Genomic DNA, 21,983 nt, shown 5'->3' with positions numbered 1-21,983 from the left:
AGCGCATGGGATTAAAGGAACACTGGCAGCTTGGACACAAAATTAGTTAAGCAACAGAAAGCAGAGAGTAGTGGTTAACGGATGTTTTTCAGACTGGAGAGAAGTACACAGTGGTGTTCCCCAGGGGTCAGTATTAGGAACACTGCTCTTTTTGACGTATATTAATGACCTGGGCTTGGGTATGCAGGACATCATTACAAAGTTTGCCGATGGCATGAAACTCGGAAATATAGTAAACAATGAGGAAGACAGTAACAGAAGGGGGTAAAGTGGGCAGACACATGGCAGATGACAGTTAATGCAGAGAAGTGTGAAGTGATACATTTTGGTAGGAAATATGAGGAGAGGCAACATGAACTAAAGGGTAGAATTTTAAAGGGAGTGCAGGAAGAGAGAGACCTGAGGGGTGTATGCACACAAATAGTTGAAAGTGGCAGGACATGTTGGGCTGTGTAATTCTATGATTCTAACTTTTGGTTTTGCTCGGAAGAAAAGTTGAGTTCTATCTGGACTTGTATTATAATTGTGTAGCTACAGAATCTCCTTTGCTATTCCCAGGAGATGCAATTACAAATTAACAATGAGCAGTAATAAATTGACGTCTTCTATAGTACAAAACAGGCCTTTGAGCTAATTATAGTGGAAAAAAATTCAAAGCAAACTGAAATGAATATAAATTCCACACTGTGCAAACACTGTCCTGATACACATACACTGATTATCAACTGAGCCCTTCCAACACTCCAACTGTAGTTAATCAGCTAGGGGAGTCTCTTGATCAAAAACGTGACTGATTTATTAAACCCCTGTAGGTTAGTATGTACCTTCAAAATCCCTACTTAGTTTGTACATATCTATTATTTTATTATTTAGGGTAGATCATGTCTGACTAATCTAGTTGAAGTTTTTGAGGAGGTCACAAGCATAGAGGAGTGGCTGTGGATGTTATCGATGTGTCATTTGCATCGTGGTTATGTTACTGATCTGGTAATCCCAAGGCCTGGACTAATAATCCAAAGACCCGTATTCAAATCCCACCACGGCAGCTGGGGAATTTAAATTCAGTTAATTACATTAATCTGAACTTTAAAAAAAAACTAGTATCAGTAATGGTGACCATGAAACTACCGGATTGTCATAAAAACCCATTGGGTTCACTAATGTCCTTTAGGGAAGGAAATCTGCCGCCCTTACCCAGTCTGGCCGATATGTGACTCCAGACCCACAGCGATGTGGTTGACTCTTAACTGCCCCCTGGAATGGCCCAGCGAGACACTCAGTTGTAGAGTCTTTACGAACATCAATTGAATCTACCGAATTCTCATTTAATCTGAAATAATCTATTTCACTTTCAATTTGAAATTTAAGAAGCTGTAATAAAATATTCCTGCACAACCTTTCAATTCAAAGTCCAAGACCAATAAACTCCCCCGCATCCATTTTAATGTTCTATATGACTTGTTTGCATTTCCTTTGTTACAGTAATCACATGGGGTACGGTAGCACCGTGGGTATGTTACTGGACCAGTAATCCAGAAACCTGGACTAATGATCCAGAGACATGAGTTCAAATCCCACCATGGTTAATTAAATAAATCTGGAATAAAAAAGCTACAATCTGTAATGGTGATTGTGAAACTATCGGATTGTCAGAAAAACAACCCATTGGGTTCACTGATGTCCTTCAGGGAAGGAAATCTGCCGCCCTTACCCGGTCTGGCCTATATGTGACTCCAGACCCACAGCAATGTGGTTGACTCTTAACTGCCCCTGAAATGGCCCAACGAGACACTCAGTCGTACCAAACCGCTACAAAGAAGCATAAAGCACCTTGGGAGCACCTTCACCACACAGACTGCAGTTCAAAAAGGTGACTCACCATCACCTTCTCAAGGGCAATTAGGGATGGTCAATAAATGCCGGCCTTGCCGGCAACGCCCACATCTCGTGAATGAATAATTTTTTGAAATCCATTCTGGAGCAGTCTTCCAAAATGGTGAGTGGAATGTATATTCCACAATCGCAGGGCTCAGCAGACAGTGGATATAAAAGCTGATATCCCTCGTCAATTCCCAGACACCTCCACAGTTCATTAACATTGTTCCCCATGTAACCGATGAAGTTATCCAGAACCGAAGTTAGGTTCTGTTTGCCTGTCTCTTCCCCATCGGTACTCGTTTGGTGGCTGCTTCACCAGAAATTGATGGATCACACTCACTTGGGGCGTAAATCAAGGACAGTTTCTTGTTCTTTATCACACTCCCACTCCTTTCCTATCACACAATTCATTCATGGATTTCCCTCTTTGTTCATTGTTGCTTGAACCACTTGGAAAGATATTTGTTCCTTTACTAATTTTTTACACCCAGACATGAATAATTTCCCTGTGAGTGAGTGCCCTGTAATAGAACAATATCACATTGAAACTCTTGCAAATATCGGTCAACTTTCATACATTTTATGGAAGTGCCCAACCCCACACATTCCATGACATTACCTTATGGAAAAGCAACTATTTCTTGGCTATTTGTGCAACGAGTTGTGTCCTCTTAATTTTATATTCTTCGGCAGCACCTCCCAAACCCGCGACCTCTACCATCTAGAAGGACAAGGGCAGCAGGCCCATGGGAACACCACCACCTCCAAGTTCTCCTCCCAGTCACACCCCATCCTGACTTGGAAATATATCGGCCGTTCCTTCATCGTCGCTGGGTCACAATCCTGGGACTCCCTCCCTAACAGCACTGTGGGAGCACCTTCACCACACGGACTGCAGCGGTTCAAGAAGGCGGCTCACCACCACCTTCTCAAGGGGCAATTAGGGATGGGCGATAAATGCCGGCCTTGACAGCGATGCCCACATCTCAGGAACGAAAACGGAATACTTTCATAGATAGGAAGAAAATTCAGGCCTTGTTAATAATGCTAAAGACAAGTTCCAAGTTCTGTTTCTGTTTTGAAGTTATTGTTCTTTGTTTTTGAAAAGAAAGTGAGTTTTAACAAAACAAGTAACAGGTAACAACAACCTTGTTTTGAAAACTGGAAACAGCAAATGACTGTGGATTGGGCAACAGATCGCTGTTAGTCAGACAGTCTGGTAGAATGTAAATTAGAGTGATCTGGATGGACGTTCCCTCCAAATGTTCTCTCTGTGTGAGGAAGTAGAGATCAGGAACTCACAATGCATAGAAAATCAGATACACAAACCTTCAACCTCTAATTCCTCTTTGATGTACTTCAAGCGCTGTTTGAATATCGTCATATTGCCCGTCTCTGCCCTTACCTCAACTTATCTGCTGCCAAAACCCTCATCCATGCCTTTATCACTTGACTATTCCAACACACTCCTGGCCGGCCTCCCTAGTTCTACCCTCTATAAACTGGAGGTGATCCAAAACTCTGCCTCCCATGTCCTAACTGGCACCAAGTCCCGTTCACCAAGTACTCGCTGACCTACATTGGCTCCCAGTTAAGCGTTTAATTTTAAAATTTTTATCCTTTGTTTTCAAATCCTTCCATGGCCTCGCCCCTCCTTATCTCTGTAATCTCCTCCAGCCCTATAATCCCCCTAGATCTCTGCACTCCGCCTATTCTGGCCTTTTGAACATTTCCGATTTTAAATGCTCCACCATTGTTGGCCTTGCCTTCAACTGCCTAGGTCCTAAGCTCTGGAACTTTCTCCCTAAATCTTTCTGCCTCTCCATTTCCTTTTCCTCCTTTAAGACGCTCCTTAACACCCACCTCTTCAACCAAGCTTTTGGTCATCTGGCCTAACATCTCATGTGGCTCGGTGTCAAATTTAGTTTTTTTTGAGACTTGGGACATTTTATTACGTTTAAGGCGTTACATAAATATAAAGTAGTTGTTGTTTAACTGTAGAGCTTAATCATTCAGCAGTGTGCTGGCCCCGACCTGCGAGAGACCATCAGCGGCAGGTCGGGGCCATAAAAGGCGAGCGGCGACCTGGAACAGCGAGGGGACATACCACGGCAAGGTGCAGCGCGAGCTGGTGCAGGAGGGCGACGGCAGCAATGAGGGCGACTGGGATTGGACGTCACCAAGGTCCAGGTCGGTGATTAGAGCGTGGGCAGGTGCAGCAGGAGCGGCGAGGTCGGGGCCCAGGGGAGGCGTGAGTTTGGGGCCCAGGGGAGGCGAGGACCCAGGGGCAGCACGGGCCAAGCACACACTGCGATATGTGTGCGCACTGGGTCCGTGCAGCAGAGCTGGTCTCCAGTCGTCTTGGTTAACCCTTGCCACTGGACCAAGACCTAGCTCTGTCAAGCTCGTGTGGTGGCTGGTGTGCAACGGTCACCCCACGTTAAAAACATCCACGCACAGGCATCTTCCACCCTTCAACATGTAGTTCGGGATCTGGAATATTCGGTCAGTCATTGAAACACCTGTGAACTCAGCCCTTTTCGGGGTGGAAGCAAGTCATCCTTGCTTCGAGGGACTGCCTATGACATGACTAATCATTCACGAAATGGTGACCCGTCACTCCAAAGTGATGTATCATACATTGAGAGCACCTTACAGACTGCACTTTACAGCAATGATAAAAAGCAGGACATAAGTATTCACCTGCAATTGTTACTACACTGGTTACCAATCCTAGATGTGCTGTTTAGGGAGGCAAACAACAGAGGACAATGATCTAACTACAGCAGAGAGGGAAAACATTGGCAAAGAGATTCCAGTCTGCTTCGACATATTCCCACTGGCCAGTTTCAAAATGGCATTGGCAGGGAGCTGGGAACAAGTCAGCAGTGTATTTATATGGTCAGGATGCTGCGTAGTAAAGAGAAACTAATGGGGTGGAAAGCAAAAAGACCCTTACAAAAAAAAGTGCAGAGGAAAAGTCCGTTCAGACCACCGAGGAATTCAATTAACAAGCTATTAGTATTAAAATAAAAACAGAGAATGCTGGAAATCTCAGCGGGTCAGGCAGTATCTGTGGAGAGAGAAACAGAGTTAATGTTTCGGGTCGATGACCCTTCATCAGAACTGGCGAATGTTCGAGATGAACAAAAGCTTAAGGAGCGCTGAGAGGGGGAAGGGAGGAAAGAACAAAAGGGAAGGTCATTAGTATCAGTAAAAACTATTAGTGCTGTCATCAATGCTGCTCTGATTTATTTAATCTTCTGTGAATAACCCCAGATAGAGACCACTCCAAAATTTGTCTGATCACAAAGGCAACTGAAGCCAAAAAAAAAATCAGAACAGCAAACATAATTCAACCCCAACCAGTTTATTTCATAAATGACAAACCAGTGGTCACCAACAGTTTGCAAAGAATATCCCAGTACATATGGCTACATCTTTCTCAATAACCTTCCTTCCCTTTCAAAACCAGATACTTAACCAGCTTCCTTTTAAAGGAGTTAAACCAATGCAGCCATTAACCTCCTCTGATCAGAAGAATGCATTCAATACGGACTAGCCAACGTCTTTCTCTTGGGAAATTGAAATTTCTTTCTCTTGCTATTTTTCCTCTCTTGAAGACATTATCTCCCTGATCAGGCAGGTGTCTGTTGTCCTCTGGTATCACTACCAGCCGGCCATTGTCCTTGACAACGGAGTATTGTCAGACAACGTTCCCTGTAAGCCGCGTTGCTGAGCGTCTATCTGGAGGTCCCACGCAGCCCGGGACTGGCTTTTCAAATTGGAGATTTTGCGCATTGGTGACATTTTGAATAGGCCGCGCACCCCCAAAAAATGGGGGGGGGGAACATTGTTGTCAGGTTATTATATCAGAGGGAGCGCACCATAGTCTAGGCTGATCACATACGCGCGCATTCATTTCCAGCAAGGGTCACTGAGTTATCAGGAGTGGGGGCCCTGACTAATTTCCCCCCTGTAATGTAGGGGGTACTGAGGACAATTATCGGGACCCTACCACCACAGCGGAGATCCACTAACTCAACACACACCAGAGCTCGCACAAGAAACATTCATCGTTGTAATGTATTTGCTTCATGGGCTCTTTGCTTAAGAATTCATAGCAACACATTGCTATTAACAACTAGTTGGTTTATTAGCAAAGGTTTATCACACTACACATTACCGGTTCATCCACCAGGCTCACAACCACCTGCCTCATCATGGATCCCCCGAACCCAACTGGCTTGGGTTTTATTGAGTCTTGTGAACATCATGTGACTGGCTAAGCCACTCCCAACTCAACAGCTCTACAACTATTTTAAACTAAACTTTAAATCAAGTGCCCTCTTCAACAGCTCGACAACTATTTTGTGCAAAACATAAAATCAAGTGCCCCCTTATTAAAGTGGCACCAGAACCAACAAATTAACAAATTAAACTTTGGAACATAAAACAAATCAAATTAAAATTTGGTTGCCGGGGGTGATGATGCACTCCAATCCCTCCGATGCCCACCTCTCGCGGAAGGCCGCAAGCGTACCGGTGGACACTACGTACTCCGTCTCCAGGGACACCCTGGCGTGAACGTAACAACTGCTCTATAACTATTTTGGTTGAAACTTTCATTCAAGTGCCCCCTTGTTTTTTTTTTGAGGGCACCAAAAACACAAATTAACAATTGAACATAAAGGGAACCTTTGTCAAATCAAATCAAATTAAAATTCTGTTCCCGGTTGAAATAATGCACTCCAGTCCCTCTGGTGCCCACCTCTCGCGGAAGGCCGCGAGCGTACCGGTGGACACCGCGTGCTCCATCTCCAGGGACACCCTGGCTCGGATGTAACCGCGGAAGAGAGGCAGGCAGTCGGGCTGAATGACCCCCTTGACCGGTTAATGGCCCCCTTGGCCAGGCCCAGGAGCAGTCCTACGAGGAGGCCCTCTGACCTGCCCGCTCCCCCCCCTCCGCACAGGGTGCCCAAAGATCAGGAGTGTGGGACTGAAATGCAATCAGAATATGAGGAGCAGCCCCTTCAAATATTGGAAGAGGGGCTGCAACCTCACACATACAACAGAGACGTGGAACACAGACTCCTCCAGACCGCAGAAATTGCAGGCGGCCTGAGATTCCGTGAACCGACTTAAAAACTTATTGCACGGGACTGCTCCGTGCAACACTCTCCAGGTCAAGTCCTCAATAAATAAAGGGAGGACTCCCATGTAGAGAGCACTCCATTGGGGACCCCCGCCTGCTTCGGACGGCAAGATGGTGACAACAGCTCGACAAACTTGTGAGCGTACATTACAATCGTCTAAACTGCTCAGCTATTCACTGGATAAACTCACTGTGCCAACGGAGAGCGGGCATTAACTTCCTCTGATTGGAAGAATGCATTCACTACGGACGGAAGAACCAACGATTTTCTCTTGGGGAATAGAGCCCCAGTCTCCCATTTCACAGGCAGTGAGCTTCTGCACTATAAGAAGTATAACGTGCTCGTCCTTACCTCGAGGAGCTCACTGTTCTGTCGGCTATCCAGTTCAGATATACAACCCTCTACCCGAGTTGGTGGGGCCTGCCTTGGATTAATTTCTGTGGGTAATCTCTCTGTCGGCATGACGTGGTTCTTCTCAGTCTGCGGTAAGCCGATGTTCTGGTTATGAATTTTCTGAGTTGGTTGAGTTGGAGCAGGCCTGATCCTGTGGATCAGTCTTTTTTTAATGATTTTATTCCGCAGTAAACTTGAACGAAAGGTATTGATGTGGGCCGATGGAACGTGCAGAGTGCTCGGAGGAGCTGGAAAGAAGCAAGAGGTTTTATTGTAACTCTGTGTAACATTTTGATGTCTGCAGTGGTTTTAAAGATTTGTCATTTTGGTAAAAAAAAGCTAATTATTTAACTAATAAATACTTCAAGCTAAAAAAAAAAGCTAATTTTTGATGTGGCTTTTAGTTCTCCCTTTTTCGGCCCTCCTCGCTTGCAGATGCCGACTCCTGCTGGGTATATTCCACGGGCATGTACTGAAGGGGTTATTCTTCAGATCCGAAACAGTGACTGGCACTGGGTTATTTCATTGCACGTGGCACCACGGGCAAGTCCAACCTTGCGTCAGCCGTGGCTCAGTGGGCAGCACTCTCTCTTGTCTCTGAGTCAGAAGGTTGTGGGTTCAAGTCCCACTCCAGGGACTTGAGCACAAAAATCTAGGCTGACACTCCGGGGCAGTGCTGAGGGAGTGCTGCACTGTCGGAGGGGCTGTACTGAGGGAGCGCTGCACTATCGGAGGGGCAGTACTGAGGGAGGGCTGCACTGTCGGAGGGGCAGTACTGAGGGAGCGCTGCACTGTCGGAGGGGCAGTACTGAGGGAGGGCTGCACTGTCGGAGGGGCAGTACTGAGGGAGCGCTGCACTGTCGGAGGGGCAGTACTGAGGGAGCGCTGCACTGTCGGAGGGGCAGTACTGAGGGAGCGCTGCACTGTCGGAGGGGCAGTACTGAGGGAAGACTGCACTGTCGGAGGGGCCATCTTTCGGATGAGACATTAAACCGAGGCCCCGTCTGCTCTCTCAGGTGGACATAAAAGATCCCAGGGCACTATTTCGAAGAAGAGCAGGGGAGTTATCCCCGGTGTCCTGGGGCTAATATTTATCCCTCAATCAACATCACTACAACAGATTATGTGGTCATTATCACATTGCTGTTGGTAAATTGCAAATTGACTGCCGTGTTTCCCACATTACAACAGTGACCACACTTCAAAAAAGTACTTCATTGGCAGTAAAGCGCTTTGAGATATCCGGTGGTCGTAATATGAATGGTAATGAATGCACAATACGTTGTTGCTGCTGCTGTTTCGAAAGGGTCATTCTTCACATTATTGTTTCAATGGTCGATGGATCAGAAGCCAGAACACCAAGATCTGCTGGTATCGGCAAACTGATTGAGACTTTGTGACCCTGAAGCTCCCACACCCACATCTGCATCCTCTTGACGGTTTGTCAAGGGATCCTGCCCTGAGGAAAACACGACTAGGGCAAGTGGGCACCCCTGCTGAGCTCCCCATCCAAGAGAGCCGAGATATTTCCTCCTCAACAGACAGCATGAGAGAATTGGGGGGACTACCTATTTGAAAGCAGTAGAAAATGACATATGGGGGTCAAGACCTCCCCAAATATAGAAAAAGTATTTTGTGAATTGCATATGTCTTTTAAATCCTGGTTATTCCTATTATTCCTAATTATGTTAGTGCCATTACTTCATTGAAATTGATTCTACATAAGAAATAGGAGCAGGAGTCGGCCATTCGGCCCCTCGAGCCTGCTCCGCCATTCAATAAGATCATGGCTGATCTGATCTTAGTCTCAACTCTACTTCCCCGCCCGCTCCCCATAACCCTTGACTCCCTTATCGTTCAAAAATCTGTCTATCTCCACCTTAAATATATTCAATGATCCAGCCTCCACAGCTCTCTGGGGCAGAGAGTTTCAAAGATTCACCACCCTCTGAGAGAAGAAATTCTTCCTCATTTCCGTTTTAAATGAGTGAACCCTTATTCTGAAACTATGCCCCCTAGTTCTAGATTCCCTCACGAGGGGAAACATCCTCTCTGATTCCAATAGATTACTGTACAACAGGGCAAAGAGTGGAATCCAACAATGGGCATTGGGCATTGAGCATGTAGTAATGTGGGCACAGAAGCCAAGCTCAATATATTCATTGTTAAAGTTCAATGGCAAACAACAAGATTAGCTCCAGATGTTTGAGAAAAAGAGCTAAGTCAGGAGCTGAGTCCAGAACAACTGCAATTGGTACATATCTGTGATATCAAACTGGAAATTCAGATATTGCTCCAGTAATCACTGAATAAAAGTATGAGAAATGGCAAGGTCAGAACAATTAACAGTATATGAATCAAGGGGCAACATGGAATCTAAACACGTATCTGGGACTCTATATTGGCTGTTGATAATAGAATCTTAATTATTAAGACCACAGTAGAGTGTAAGAATTCTGCTTTAGAAGTGGTGAGAGCGAGAAAGACAGAGAAAGAGAGAGAGAGAGAGAGAGAGAGAGAGAGACGGAGAGAGACAGAGTGAGAGAAAAAGACGGAGGGAGAGATGGAGAGAGAGAGAGAGAGAGAGAGAGAGAGAGACGGCGAGAGAGAGAGACGGAGAGAGAGAGAAAGAGACGGAGAGAGAGAAAGAGAGACGGAGAGAGAGAAAGAGACGGGGAGAGAGAAAGAGACGGGGAGAGAGAGAGATGGGGAGAGAGAGAGAGACGGGGAGAGAGAGAGACGGGGAGAGAGAGAGAGACGGGGAGAGAGAGAGAGACGGGGAGAGAGAGAGAGAGACGGGGAGAGAGAGAGAGAGGGGGAGAGAGAAAGAGACGGGGAGAGAGAAAGAGACGGGGAGAGAGAGAGAGAGAGACGGGTAGGGAGAGAGACGGGGGGAGAGAGAGAGAGAGACGGGGGAGAGAGAGAGAGAGAGAGAGAGAGAAATTGGGAGAGAGAGAGAGGGGGGGGGAGAGAGAGAGACAGAGAGAGAGAGACACACAAACAGAGACAGAGACAGAGAAAGACGGAGAAAGACAGACTTGAAACCTGTAAAGGAATGAACATATGGCTTTACTGGAAGCTGGAATTAGGTGAGTATAAAAAAAAATAAAGAGATTTAGGCTTGGGTGGGGGGGGGGGGGGGGGGGGGGAGAGAGAAGTCCATAAATGTATTGGGGAGAGGGGGAAACTAAAGATTTACATAAGTTATGCTCAGCCTGACAAATAACAGACACTATTTATTGATGTTGCCTGTAATTATTGTTAAAGACTCCTGATGGCTTGCATTTCTCCAATGAAAACATTTAAATCATATTAAAAAAAGGACCAACGTGTCCACCATTCTATACAATAAATTCAGTCCTTACCTGCTTGTGCTTGCATCAACTCCCGCATCGTTCGAAGCTCTTGCAGTATAGCTAGCAAAGTTGGCTGGCAACTACACACACAACAGGTCGAACCCAATGTAGAATATGGCATCTCACCTGCAGAACAGGCAGCAAGTTAGCCCTGTGCAAGTTCCCCTCCAAGTTACACACCATCCTGACTGGGAAATATATCGGCCGTTCCTTCATCGTCGCTGGGTCAAAATCCTGGAACTCCCTCCCTAACAGCACTGTGGGAGCACCTTCACCACACGGACTGCAGCGGTTCAAGAAGGCGGCTCACCACCACCTTCTCAAGGGGCAGTTAGGGATGGGCAATAAATGCCGGCCTTGCCAGCGACGCCCATATTCCAGGAATGACTAAAACAAATTAAAGTTCAAAATCCTGAGGGGTCTGGACAGAGTAGATTGAGAGAAAATGTTCCCATTGGTGGAAGGGTCGGGAACCAGAGGACACAAATTTAAGGTGATTGGCAGAAGAACCAAAGGCGACATGAGGGAAAACTTTTTTTTTTTACGCAGCGAGTGGTTAGGATCTGGAATGCGCTGCCTGAGAGGGTGGTGGAGGCAGACTCAATCGTGGCTTTCGAAAGGGAATTGGATAAATGCCTGAAAGAAAAAAATGTGCAGGGCTACGGGGAAAGGGCGGGGGAGTGGGACTGGCTGAGGTGCTCTTGCAGAGAGCCGGCACGGGCTCGACGGGCCGAATGGCCTCCTTCTGTGCTATAACCGTTCTCTGATCCTACGATTCTATTCTACGACTCAACAACAGGACAAAATCAACTTACCATTGCTTTCCAACATGCCTTGGATTCTGTCAGTATTTGCATCGATGACTGGTTTTGATGATCTCGAGCCATCACCACTATATCCTCCTGAGACACAGGTATCCTGTGTCTGCACCTGAATATCTTTCCAGACAATACTGTGGGACAAATGAGGCTCATCATGGCGGGCACTAGTCTGGCTTGTATTGTGCTGGAGCCATGTTAAATCCGGAGTCACTGCTTCCTGCTTCACTTTTTCACTAACATGCATCAATGGCTGATGGATCCGGACAGTATTAACCTTGTTATTTAATAAGCGTCTCATCCCAGACACTTGCTTCTTCAGCCCCTCACATACGTCGCCTAACAATCAACAAACAGATATTCAAAAAAAAAGGCGTTGAAGCATGGATTATTTGTACATGAATGCAATTGAGAACATTGTGCAGTTCAGGAGTGACAGTGTTGAAGAATAAAACTGAACTATTCCCTGATGGCATCCACCCTAGGCCCTTAATGTAAGATAGTCACCAAGTAATCCATGTCCAACACTTTTTGGGACTTGCAAGTGCAGCAACCCCGGTTTCTGGTATAAAAGTTGTACACTGTGGGAACGAATTCAGACGGCTCAAATACATTTTGTTTCTGTAAAGGTACAGTGGGGAAAGAGGTATTTCAGCCCGTGTCCTAACTCGCACCAAGTCCCGCTCACCCATCACCCTCTGTGCTCACTGACCTACATTGGCTCCTGGTTAAACAAGGCCTCGATTTAAAAATTCTCATCCTTGTTTACAAATCCCTCCACGGGCTCGCCCCTCCCTATCTCTGTAATCTCTTTCAGCCTTGTAACCGCCCCCCCCCCCCTCCCGCCCCGAGATGTCTGCGCTCCTCTAATTCTGTCCTCTTGAGCATCCCTGATTATAATCGCTCAACCATTGGTGGCCGTGCCTTCTGTTGCCTGGGCCCTAAGCTCTGGAACTCCCTCACTAAATCTTACCACCTCTCTACCTCTCTTTCCTCCTTTAAGACGCTCCTTAAAATCTACCTCTTTAACCAAGCTTTTGGTCACCTGCCATAATTTCTTCTTATGTGACTCGGTGTCACATTTATCTGTTTTGTGTTATAACACTGCTGTGAAGCGCCTTGGGACGTTTTACTATGTTAAAGGTGCTATATAAATACAAGTTGTTGCTTTTGTTGTTGTTACCCCTCTGGGTTGAATTTTAAACTCCATCTCAGAGATGAAAGTTCCAGTCACTGCAGCATTCAATCTCCAGTGTGGGTCTATTTCTACTGAACACTGAACAAAGTTTGGTTGAGCTTATTTGAATCGTGTGGATTTAAAAATAAATGCTCCTTTAGTGTCAGCCGTGGCTCAGTGGGCAGCACTCTCTCTCCGAGTCAGAAGGTTGTGGGTTCAAGACCCACTCCAGGGATTTGGGCACAGAAATCTAGGCTGATACTCCCAGTGCAGTGCTGAGACGTTAAGCCGAGGCCCCCGTCTGCTCTCTCAGGCGGATGTAAAAGATCCCGTGGCACTATTTGGAAGAAGAGCAGGGGGAGTTATCCCCAGTGTCCTGGGCCCAATAGTTATCCCTCATTCAACATAACAAAAAAAGATTATCATTATCACATTGCTGTTTGTGGGAGCTTGCTGTGCACAAATTCACCGCCGCATTTCCGCATTACAACAGCGACTCCACTCCAAAAGTAGTACATTGGCGGTTGAGTGCTTTAGGATGTCCTGAGCCCACGAAAGGCGCTATAAAAATGCAAGTCTTCCTTTTTCTTTTTAGGTGTCATGCCCAAGAGGCACTGCAACTTCAACTGCCCCAAGAGCTGCTCCAGAGTTGTCCAACAACATGAAACAAACTCCAGCTTATAGCATGGTTCCTCACATTTGGGCAGTTCTCAAGTTGCTTTGAAGCCATGGCACCTGCTGCTTACTGTGGAGCAGCTTCAGGATGTACGGGGTGCTCATCAGCGACAACACTGGAGCAGCCCAGCAGGGAGAGACACCTCCATGCCAGTAAAACTGACAATGTTTTCCGGAGTGTAATATTTTCTTCTAAAACAAGCACTTCAAAAACAAACAAACTTTCCTAAATCTAGGGGCAGACATTGTGTTCAAAGTGTGTTTTGTTTTAAAAAGTCAATCAACTTCCCCTTTGGCTAATATTTTCTAATATCAAAATGGGGAAGGGCAATGAAAATTACTTCCCCAGCCTTTTATTCTCTTTAATCTCATCAACATCCACATATATGTTGTGTTTATCAGTACACAATGCAAACATACCCGTAACAAACAGCGTGTCATGTGTCCTTCCTAAGTTTTCATTGCTGCTGTCAGAATGGTTATCATCCTGATAATCTGTAACAAATACCTTTGGTTAGTATACGTTTACAATCTCTGCACAAGTACCCATAATCCACAACAGCAACTTGTATTTATATAGCGCCTTTAACGTAGTGAAACGTCCCAAGGTGCTTCACAGCAGTGTTCTGGGATAAAAAATTTGGCACCGAGTCACACAAGGAAAAATTTGGGCAGGTGACCAAAAGCTTGGTCAAAGAGGTAGCTATTAAGGAGCGTCTTGAAAGAGGAAAGAGAGGCGGAGAGGTTTAGGGAGGGAGTTCCAGAGCTTGGGGCCTCGGCAACAGACGGCGTGGCCACCGATGGTGGAGCGATTATAATCAGGGATGCTCAGGAGGGCAGAATTAGAGAAGCACAGACATCTCGAGGAGGTTGTGGAGCTGGAGGGGATTACAGAGATAGGGAGGGACGAGGCCACGGAGGGATTTGATAAGATGGGTGAGAATTTTGAAATCGAGGCGTTGTTTACACGGGAGCCAATGTAGGTCAGCGAGCACAGGGGTGATGGGTGAGCGGGACTTGGTGCGAGTTAGGACACGGGCAGCTGAGTTTACGTAGGGTAGAATGTGGGAGGCTGGCCAGGAGTGCATTGGAATAGTCATGTCTAGAGGTAACAAAGGCATGGATGAGGGCTTCAGCAGTGGATGAGCTGAGGCAAGGGTGGAGACGGGCGATGTTAGGGAGCTGCAAATAAACAATTATGAGATCGATTAGAAATACTCCTATGGCATGTCAAAGGAAGAAATACGAATCACATTTTGACAAAATTCAAGCGCTCGTACTGACGTCTGACAGACGAACAACATTTCCTTCATAGGATGTTAAGGCAATGGTGCAAGGTCGATCCAAAGTGTAATAAACTTCATAAACATTAATAAGAAGTCATGAAAGAGCAAAGATCATAAAGCTCACTGATCACTTCCTCTCCCATCAGGCAGCTGATTGTATTTTGAATAACTCCAATGTTTTTTTGCCTCTTTGTTTCAATTGATTATTCCAAACATTTATCAGAGGAAATAAGTTATTCTTGATTCTGAATTCTAAAATTCAAGAATGTTTTTAAATGTACTTTTCACTAATTTTCAATTTAATTCTTGTGATATTAAAACCATCATAGTATAGCACAGATTTGTGGGGTTTGATCACATACAAACTTAGTTAGAGATAGTGCAGGGTGACCATTCGGCCCCATTTCTCAGTGACAGTCCCTGGATGAGGTACTGTGTCCCTGGCAAGCAATGTCCTGCTTCACCAAACTCGGCAGGTGTCTGAATGCACTTCAATCGTGTGACGTCACATCTGCAGTAATTTTATGCGCATTTGTTTTGCACATTTAGTGTATATGTGCGCAACTGTTAAAATATAGGCTGCTAAAAAAAAGTTCGCCTCACTACACTGCGCAGCTACATTTTCCGGCCTGGCTACTTCGCTGTGCTCCCACTGTGTGTGTCCCCGGATTCGGGTTGGAAAATATGGTCACCCTGAAATAGTGTGAAGTGCTTTCGTCTCTGATGTTGCCAAAGGCAAGTACACATCCAGTTATCAGGAGCGAAGTGGAGTCTCACACTTGGTCAGGCTGTGAGTGTGGGAAGGATTTCAACTTGAAGCACAGAAGTTGTAGCGTCAATATCCCCCTTGAAAATCATCACACGGAAAGATGCAGATTTTAAAAAGAAAAAAAGACTTGCATTTATACATAGGAAATAGGTGCAGGGGGAGGCCATTCGGCCCTTCGAGCCTGCACCACCATTCAATGTGATCATGGCTGATCATTCAACTTCAGTACCCCATTCCTGCTTTCTCTCCATGCCGCTTGATCCCTTTAGCCGTAAGGGCCACATCTAACTCCCTCTTAAATATATCCAATGAACTGGCATCAACAACTCCCTGCAGTAGAGAATTCCACAGGTTAACAACTCTCTGAGTGAAGAAGTTTCTCCTCATCTCAGTCCTAAATGGCTTACCCCTTATCCTTAGACTGTGACCTCTGGTTCTGGACTTCCCCAACATCGGGAACATTCTTCCTGCATCTAACCTGTCCAGTCCCGTCAGAATTGTATATGTTTCTATGAGATCCTCTCTCATTCTTCTAAATTCCAGTGAATATAAGCCTAGTCGATCCAGTGCCTTTCACGACCTCAGAACATCCCAAGGCGCCTTTCATGGCCAATGAAGATAGTCACTGTTGCAGTATGGGAAACGCGGCAGCCAATTTGCACACAGCAAGTTCCTACAAACAGCAATGGGATAATGACCAGATAATCTGTTTTTTTTCATTATGTTGATTGAGGGATAAATATTGGCCCCAGGACACTGGGGAGAACTCCCCTGCTCTTCTTCAAAATAGTGCCCTGGGATCTTTTACATCCATCTGAGAGAGCAGACGGGGCCTCGGTTTAAGGTCTCATGCGAAAGACAGCACTTCCGACAGTGCGGCACTCCCTCAGCACTGCACTGGGAGTGTGAGCCTAGATTTATGTGCTCAAGTCCCTGGAATGGGACTTGAATCCACAACCTTCTGACGCAGAACCGAGAGTGCTGCCCACTGAGCAGGGGCTGACTGATGAGGCCAAAGACTGGTATGAATCTGGTGTCGGGAGTGAAGTGGAGTCTCACTTATGAAGATAGGTTGAGTAGGTTGGGCCTATACTCATTGGAGTTCAGAAGAATGAGAGGTGATCTTATCGAAACATATAAGATAATGAGGGGGCCACTCATAGGGGAAACTAAAACTAGGGGGCATAGTCTCAGAATAATGGGCCGCTCATTTAAAAACTGAGATGAGGAGGAATTTCTTCTCTCAGAGGGTTTTAAATCTGTGGAATTCTCTGCCCCAGAGAGCTGTGGAGGCTGGGTCATTGAATATATTTAAGGTGGAGATGGACAGATTTTTGAGCAATAAGGGAGTAAAGGGTTTTCGAGAGCGAGCGGGGAAGTGGAGCTGAGTCCATGATCTGATCAGATCAGCCACGATCTTATTAAATGGCGGAGCAGGCTCGAGGGGCCGAATGGCCGACTCCTGCTCCTATTTCTTATGTTCTTGTGTTCACAGTTTGGATCCAGTTCAGGTTGTGAGTATGGATGGACTCAACATTTCAATTCACACTGACACAGAAGTTGACATGTCAATAACCCCCCCCCCCCCCCCGAAGATCATTATCCGGAAACACACGGAAAGATGCAGTTTTTTTTTTAAAAGAACTCTGCCGAAAAGGGGACTATAATCTCTGATTGGGAGCAGATCCCAATTATTAAGCAGAAGTGTCAGCCGGGGCTCAGTGGGTAGCACTCTCGCCGCTGAGTCAGAAAGTTGTGAGTTCAAGTCCCACTCCAGGGACGGCTGACACTCCCTGTGCAGTGCTGAGGGAGTGCTGCACTGTCGGAGGTGCCGTCTTTCAGAAGAGACATTAAACCGAGGCGCCATCTGCTCTCTCAGGTGGATGTAAAAGATCCCATGGCACTATTCGAGGAAGAGCAGGGGAGTTATCCCCGGTGTCCTGGCCTCAGTCAACATCACAAAAACACAGATTATTTGGTCATTGTCACATTGCTGTGTGTGGGAGCTTGCTGTGCGCAAACTGGCTGCCGCGTTTCTCACATTACAACAGTGACTACACTCCAAAAGTGCTTCATTGGGTGTAAAGCACTTTGGGAACGTCTGGTGCTCGTGAAAGGCGCTATATAAATGCAAGTCTTTCTTTTCAGAAACTCCCTCACACAACTAACCAATACACAAAATTATAAATTAACTGAATACATAAATCAACAAAACGAAAGCTACGACACAGTGCCTGGCATTGCTTGAAGATCACCGGAAGGAAAAAGGTGACGTTTTTAAAAAGAAAAATTCTGCTGAAAAAGGGGGACTAAAATCTCAGATTGGGAAAAGATCCCAATGATTATGCACTGACCTCCCTGTCCAATCAACACCCAAACAAATACAGATCCCAATTATTAAGCATAAACTCTCACTCAACTCTGCAATACACAAAATGATAAATGAAATTAATCAGTGATTGAAGAGGCACCTCCTCAGGGCAGTGCCCACCCCAGGAGAGTGTCCACCCCCCGGACAGAGTCCATCCCAGGAGAGTGTCCACCCCTTGGACAGAGTCCACCCCAGGACAGTGTCCACCTCAGGAGAGTGTCCACCCTCCGGACAGTGCCCACCCCAGGAGAGTGTCCATGCCCCACAGTGCCCACCCCCCGGACAGAGTCCACCCCAGGAGAGTGCCCACCCCCCGGACAATGCCCACCCCCCGGACAGTGCCCACCCCCCGGACAGAGTCCACCCCCCGGACAGTGCCCACCCCTCGGACAGAGTCCCCCCCCCCCAGGACAGTGCCCACCCCAGGACAGTGCCCACCCCCCGGACAGAGTCCACCCCCCGGACAGAGTCCACCCCAGGACAGTGTCCACCCCACGGACAATGCCCACGGACAGAGTCCACCCCAGGACAGTGTCCACCCCCCGGACAGAGTCCACCCCAGGACAGTGCCCACCCCAGGACAGTGCCCACCCCCCGGACAGAGTCCACCCCCCGGACAGAGTCCATCCCAGGACAGTGTCCACCCCACGGACAATGCCCACGGACAGAGTCCACCCCAGGACAGTGTCCACCCCCCGGACAGAGTCCACCCCAGGACAGTGTCCACCCCCCCAGGACAGAGTCCACCCCCCGGACAGAGTCCACCCCAGGACAGTGCCCACCCCCGGACAGTGCCCACCCCCGGACAGAGTCCACCCCAGGACAGTGCTCACGGACAGAGTCCACCCCAGGACAGTGTCCACCCCCCGGACAGAGTCCACCCCAGGACAGTGCTCACGGACAGTGCCCACCCCCCGGACAGAGTCCACCCCAGGGCAAGTGCCCACGGACAGAGTCCACCCCAGGGCAGTGTCCACCCCCCGGACAGAGTCCACCCCAGGGCAGTGTCCCCCCCAGGGCAGTGTCCGGCCCCGGACAGTGCCCCCCTTCCCGGGAGATGTGTCCCCCCCTGGGAGAGGCCCCTCAGGGTGAGTGGGCCGCCAGCAGTAGCCCGGCCCTCCCGCTCCCGCTCCCGCTCCCGCCGCCGGCCGCCCACCTTGGCTCACTCTCTTGAAGCTGCGGGATTTGCGGCTCCTCCTCCGCTCGCTGAACTCCATTTGTTTCCCTCTCCGGGTCCCCGGGAAGCGCCAGCGGTCGGGAATCACCTCAGGCCCCCGGCCCGCTCTCCGGCTCCGCGTCTCTTCCCGCCGCGGCCGCCGAGGGAGCGATCCAGCCGCCGCCTGGCGAGGGAGAGCCGACTGAGCGGGACAGCTCCGCCAGGGGGCCACCCGCTCTGCCAGGTGACCACTGCCTCCGCCAGGGGGACACCCGCTCCGCCAGGGGGCCACTCGCTCCGCCAGGGGGCCACCCGCTCTGCCAGGGGGACACTGCCTGCCAGGGGGACAACTCCGCCAGGGGGACACCCGCTCCACCAGGGGGACACTGCCTGCCAGGGGGACAACTCCGCCAGGGGGACACCCGCTCTACCAGGTGACCACTGCCTCCACCAGGGGGACACCCGCTCTGCCAGGTGACCACTGCCTCCGCCAGGGGGCCGCCCGCTCCGCCAGGGGGCCACTGCCTTCGCCAGGGGGACACCCGCTCTACCAGGTGACCACTGCCTCCGCCAGGGGGACACTGCCTCCGACACAGGGACCACCGCTCCGCCAGGGGACCACTGCCTCCGCCAGGGGGGCCACCCGCTCTGCCAGGGGGACACTGCCTGCCAGGGGGACAGCTCCGCCAGGGGGCCACAACCTCCGCCAGGGGGCCACCCATTCCGCCAGGGGAACACTGCCTCTGCCAGGTGGACAGTTCCGCCAGGGAGCCACTGCCTCCACCAGGGGACCACTGCCTCCGCCAGGGGGACACCCGCTCCGCTAAGGGTACACTGCCTCCGCCAGGTAGCCACCCGCAACGCCAGGGGTATACTGCCTCCGCCAGGAGACTACCCGCTCCGCCAGGGGGCCAATGCCTCCGCCAGGGGACACCGCCTCTGTGTCTTGGCATGCTCTTCTTGTAAATGCAGCTTGTCATATTTTATCTACAATTATTAAATATTCAACATTAACTATCGCTTTAAATGTAATTCTTGTTGTAAAATATTTTAAAGACAATCGTTAGGTTTTTTAGCCAGTTGAAATATGCGGAAATATTTTACTGTGTGGAGCTGCTGGTCAATGGAGGGAATAAGTGTTTTTTATTTTAATCTAGTTACTGATTTGAGAATTGTGGCAATTCTCACGGAAAACTACAGTGACATCTCCATTGTGTACAATCGAAAGATGATAATCCTAAATAAAAAGAGATAGCAATGATCATTTTATGGAGATCAGATTAAATAGTATTAAAATATTAAAGCTCCATTTTCATCTGTGCTTCCCGTAATATTAATCCAATGATTAAATATAGAAAACAATGCCTATCTATGTGTTAAAATAAAATATATATTTTAAGAGAAGTACTCTGTAAAGCTTTTGGTAATTTACGATGAAGCTCAGGTCCAGGTTGGAGGCCATGCTGCCCGTGGGGGTGATCGCCCTGGCTGCCTGCCTCTCCTCCACAGTCTTGTCCGTGCCCCAGGAGAAGGAACAACAGTGTCAGCCGGTACGCTTGAGGCCATCCTTGACCCATGGGCTGGAGTGCTTAGCGGATCATAGTAACAACTAAAGGGGAAAAAAGAACGACTTGCATTTCGATAGCGCCTTTCACGACCTCAGGACGTCCCAAAGCGCTTCACAGCCAATGAAGCACGTTTTGAAGTTGGAATGTAGGAAACGTGGCAGCCAATTTGCGCACAGTAATCTTCCACAAACAATGTGATAATGACCAGATTATCACATTTTCTGATGTTGGTTGAGGGATACATATTAGCCAGGACACTAGGGAGAACTCCCCCTCTTCAAAATAGTGCCGTGGGATCTTTTACGTCCACCTAAGAGAGCAGACAGGGCCTTGGTTTAATGTCTCATCCCAAAAGACAGCACCTCCGACAGTGCGGCGCTCCCTCAGTACTGCCCCTCTGACAGTGCTCTCTCAGCACTGCACTGGGAATGTCAGCCTAGATTAATAAATAATGATGGCACTGTGATTGAGTTCTTTATTCGTAAGAAAGGAAGTATGAGCAGTGTTGCTTTAGTTGTGCTAGTAGCAGTGGGCCCCAGGGTGAGGGTGAATGTGAGGAGGCTGAGAGCAGGCCAGGCCCGGTTGCCATGGTAACTGGCGGTCGCGCAGCCTGTGACAGCAGCTGTCGCGCGGCAGTGACGTGGCGGGGCCCGGGAGCCATGGAGACGCTGCGGGCGGAGATCGCCAGGAAACGGCGGCTGCTGCAGGAGCAGGAGGTGTTGGTGGTGAGCCCGGGGGACGCGGGAGGCGGGGGCCTGGGCCTGGGCCTGGGCCTGGGCCCGGGCCCGGAGCCGGAGCCGGAGCCTCGGCGTTTCCTGCCAGGCCTCAATCTACCGACTCTCCCTCCCCTGGCCCCTCACCCTCCCTGGCCCCGCTCGCTCCCCCCTCGCTCCTCTCCCCCCTCGCTCCTCTCCCCCCTCGCTCCTCACCCCCCCCCCTCGCTCCTCTCCCCCTCGCTCCTCTCCCCCCTCGCTCCTCACCCCCCCCCCTCGCTCCTCACCCCCCCCCTCGCTCCTCTCCCCCCTCGCTCCTCACCCCCCCCCCTCGCTCCTCACCCCCCCCCTCGCTCCTCACCCCCCTCGCTCCTCACCCCCCCCCTCGCTCCTCTCCCCCTCGCTCCTCTCCCCCCTCGCTCCTCACCCCCCCCCCCTCGCTCCTCTCCCCCTCGCTCCTCTCCCCCCTCGCTCCTCACCCCCCCCCCTCGCTCCTCACCCCCCCCCTCGCTCCTCTCCCCCTCGCTCCTCTCCCCCTCGCTCCTCTCCCCCTCGCTCCTCTCCCCCTCGCTCCTCTCCCCCTCGCTCCTCTCCCCCCTCGCTCCTCACCCCCCCCCCTCGCTCCTCTCCCCCCTCGCTCCTCAACCCCCCCTCGCTCCTCACCCCC

General features: G+C 49.1%; 2 protein-coding genes across 6 annotated transcripts in view; one reads left to right on the top strand and one right to left on the bottom strand.

Moving 5' to 3' along the window:
* The window catches only part of bend7 (BEN domain containing 7), a 37,664-nt gene extending 18,432 nt beyond the window's left edge, over positions 1-19,232 (bottom strand). For 2 of the 3 annotated variants that reach the window (XM_070897091.1, XM_070897092.1), the window contains exons 1-5: positions 19,036-19,232; positions 13,874-13,948; positions 11,599-11,940; positions 10,793-10,909; positions 7,386-7,675 (exon numbers count right to left, since the gene is read on the bottom strand). In XM_070897091.1, coding sequence (XP_070753192.1) covers positions 7,386-7,675; positions 10,793-10,909; positions 11,599-11,940; positions 13,874-13,948; positions 19,036-19,096 — 885 coding nt within the window. In that variant the 5' untranslated portion in view covers positions 19,097-19,232. The remainder of the gene's footprint in view (positions 1-7,385; positions 7,676-10,792; positions 10,910-11,598; positions 11,941-13,873; positions 13,949-19,035) is intronic. The other variant, XM_070897093.1, reaches the window with a different exon arrangement.
* Positions 19,233-21,238: 2,006 nt separating this feature from the next.
* Positions 21,239-21,983, top strand: part of prpf18 (PRP18 pre-mRNA processing factor 18 homolog (yeast)) — a 33,479-nt gene continuing 32,734 nt past the window's right edge. For 2 of the 3 annotated variants that reach the window (XM_070897090.1, XM_070897087.1), the window contains exon 1: positions 21,239-21,328. In XM_070897090.1, coding sequence (XP_070753191.1) covers positions 21,263-21,328 — 66 coding nt within the window. In that variant the 5' untranslated portion in view covers positions 21,239-21,262. The remainder of the gene's footprint in view (positions 21,329-21,983) is intronic. The other variant, XM_070897089.1, reaches the window with a different exon arrangement.

Source organism: Pristiophorus japonicus, chromosome 13 (genome assembly GCF_044704955.1).
Source record: "Pristiophorus japonicus isolate sPriJap1 chromosome 13, sPriJap1.hap1, whole genome shotgun sequence".
Classification (NCBI taxonomy): domain Eukaryota; kingdom Metazoa; phylum Chordata; class Chondrichthyes; family Pristiophoridae; genus Pristiophorus; species Pristiophorus japonicus.
This window is presented reverse-complemented; position numbering and strand designations above follow the sequence as displayed.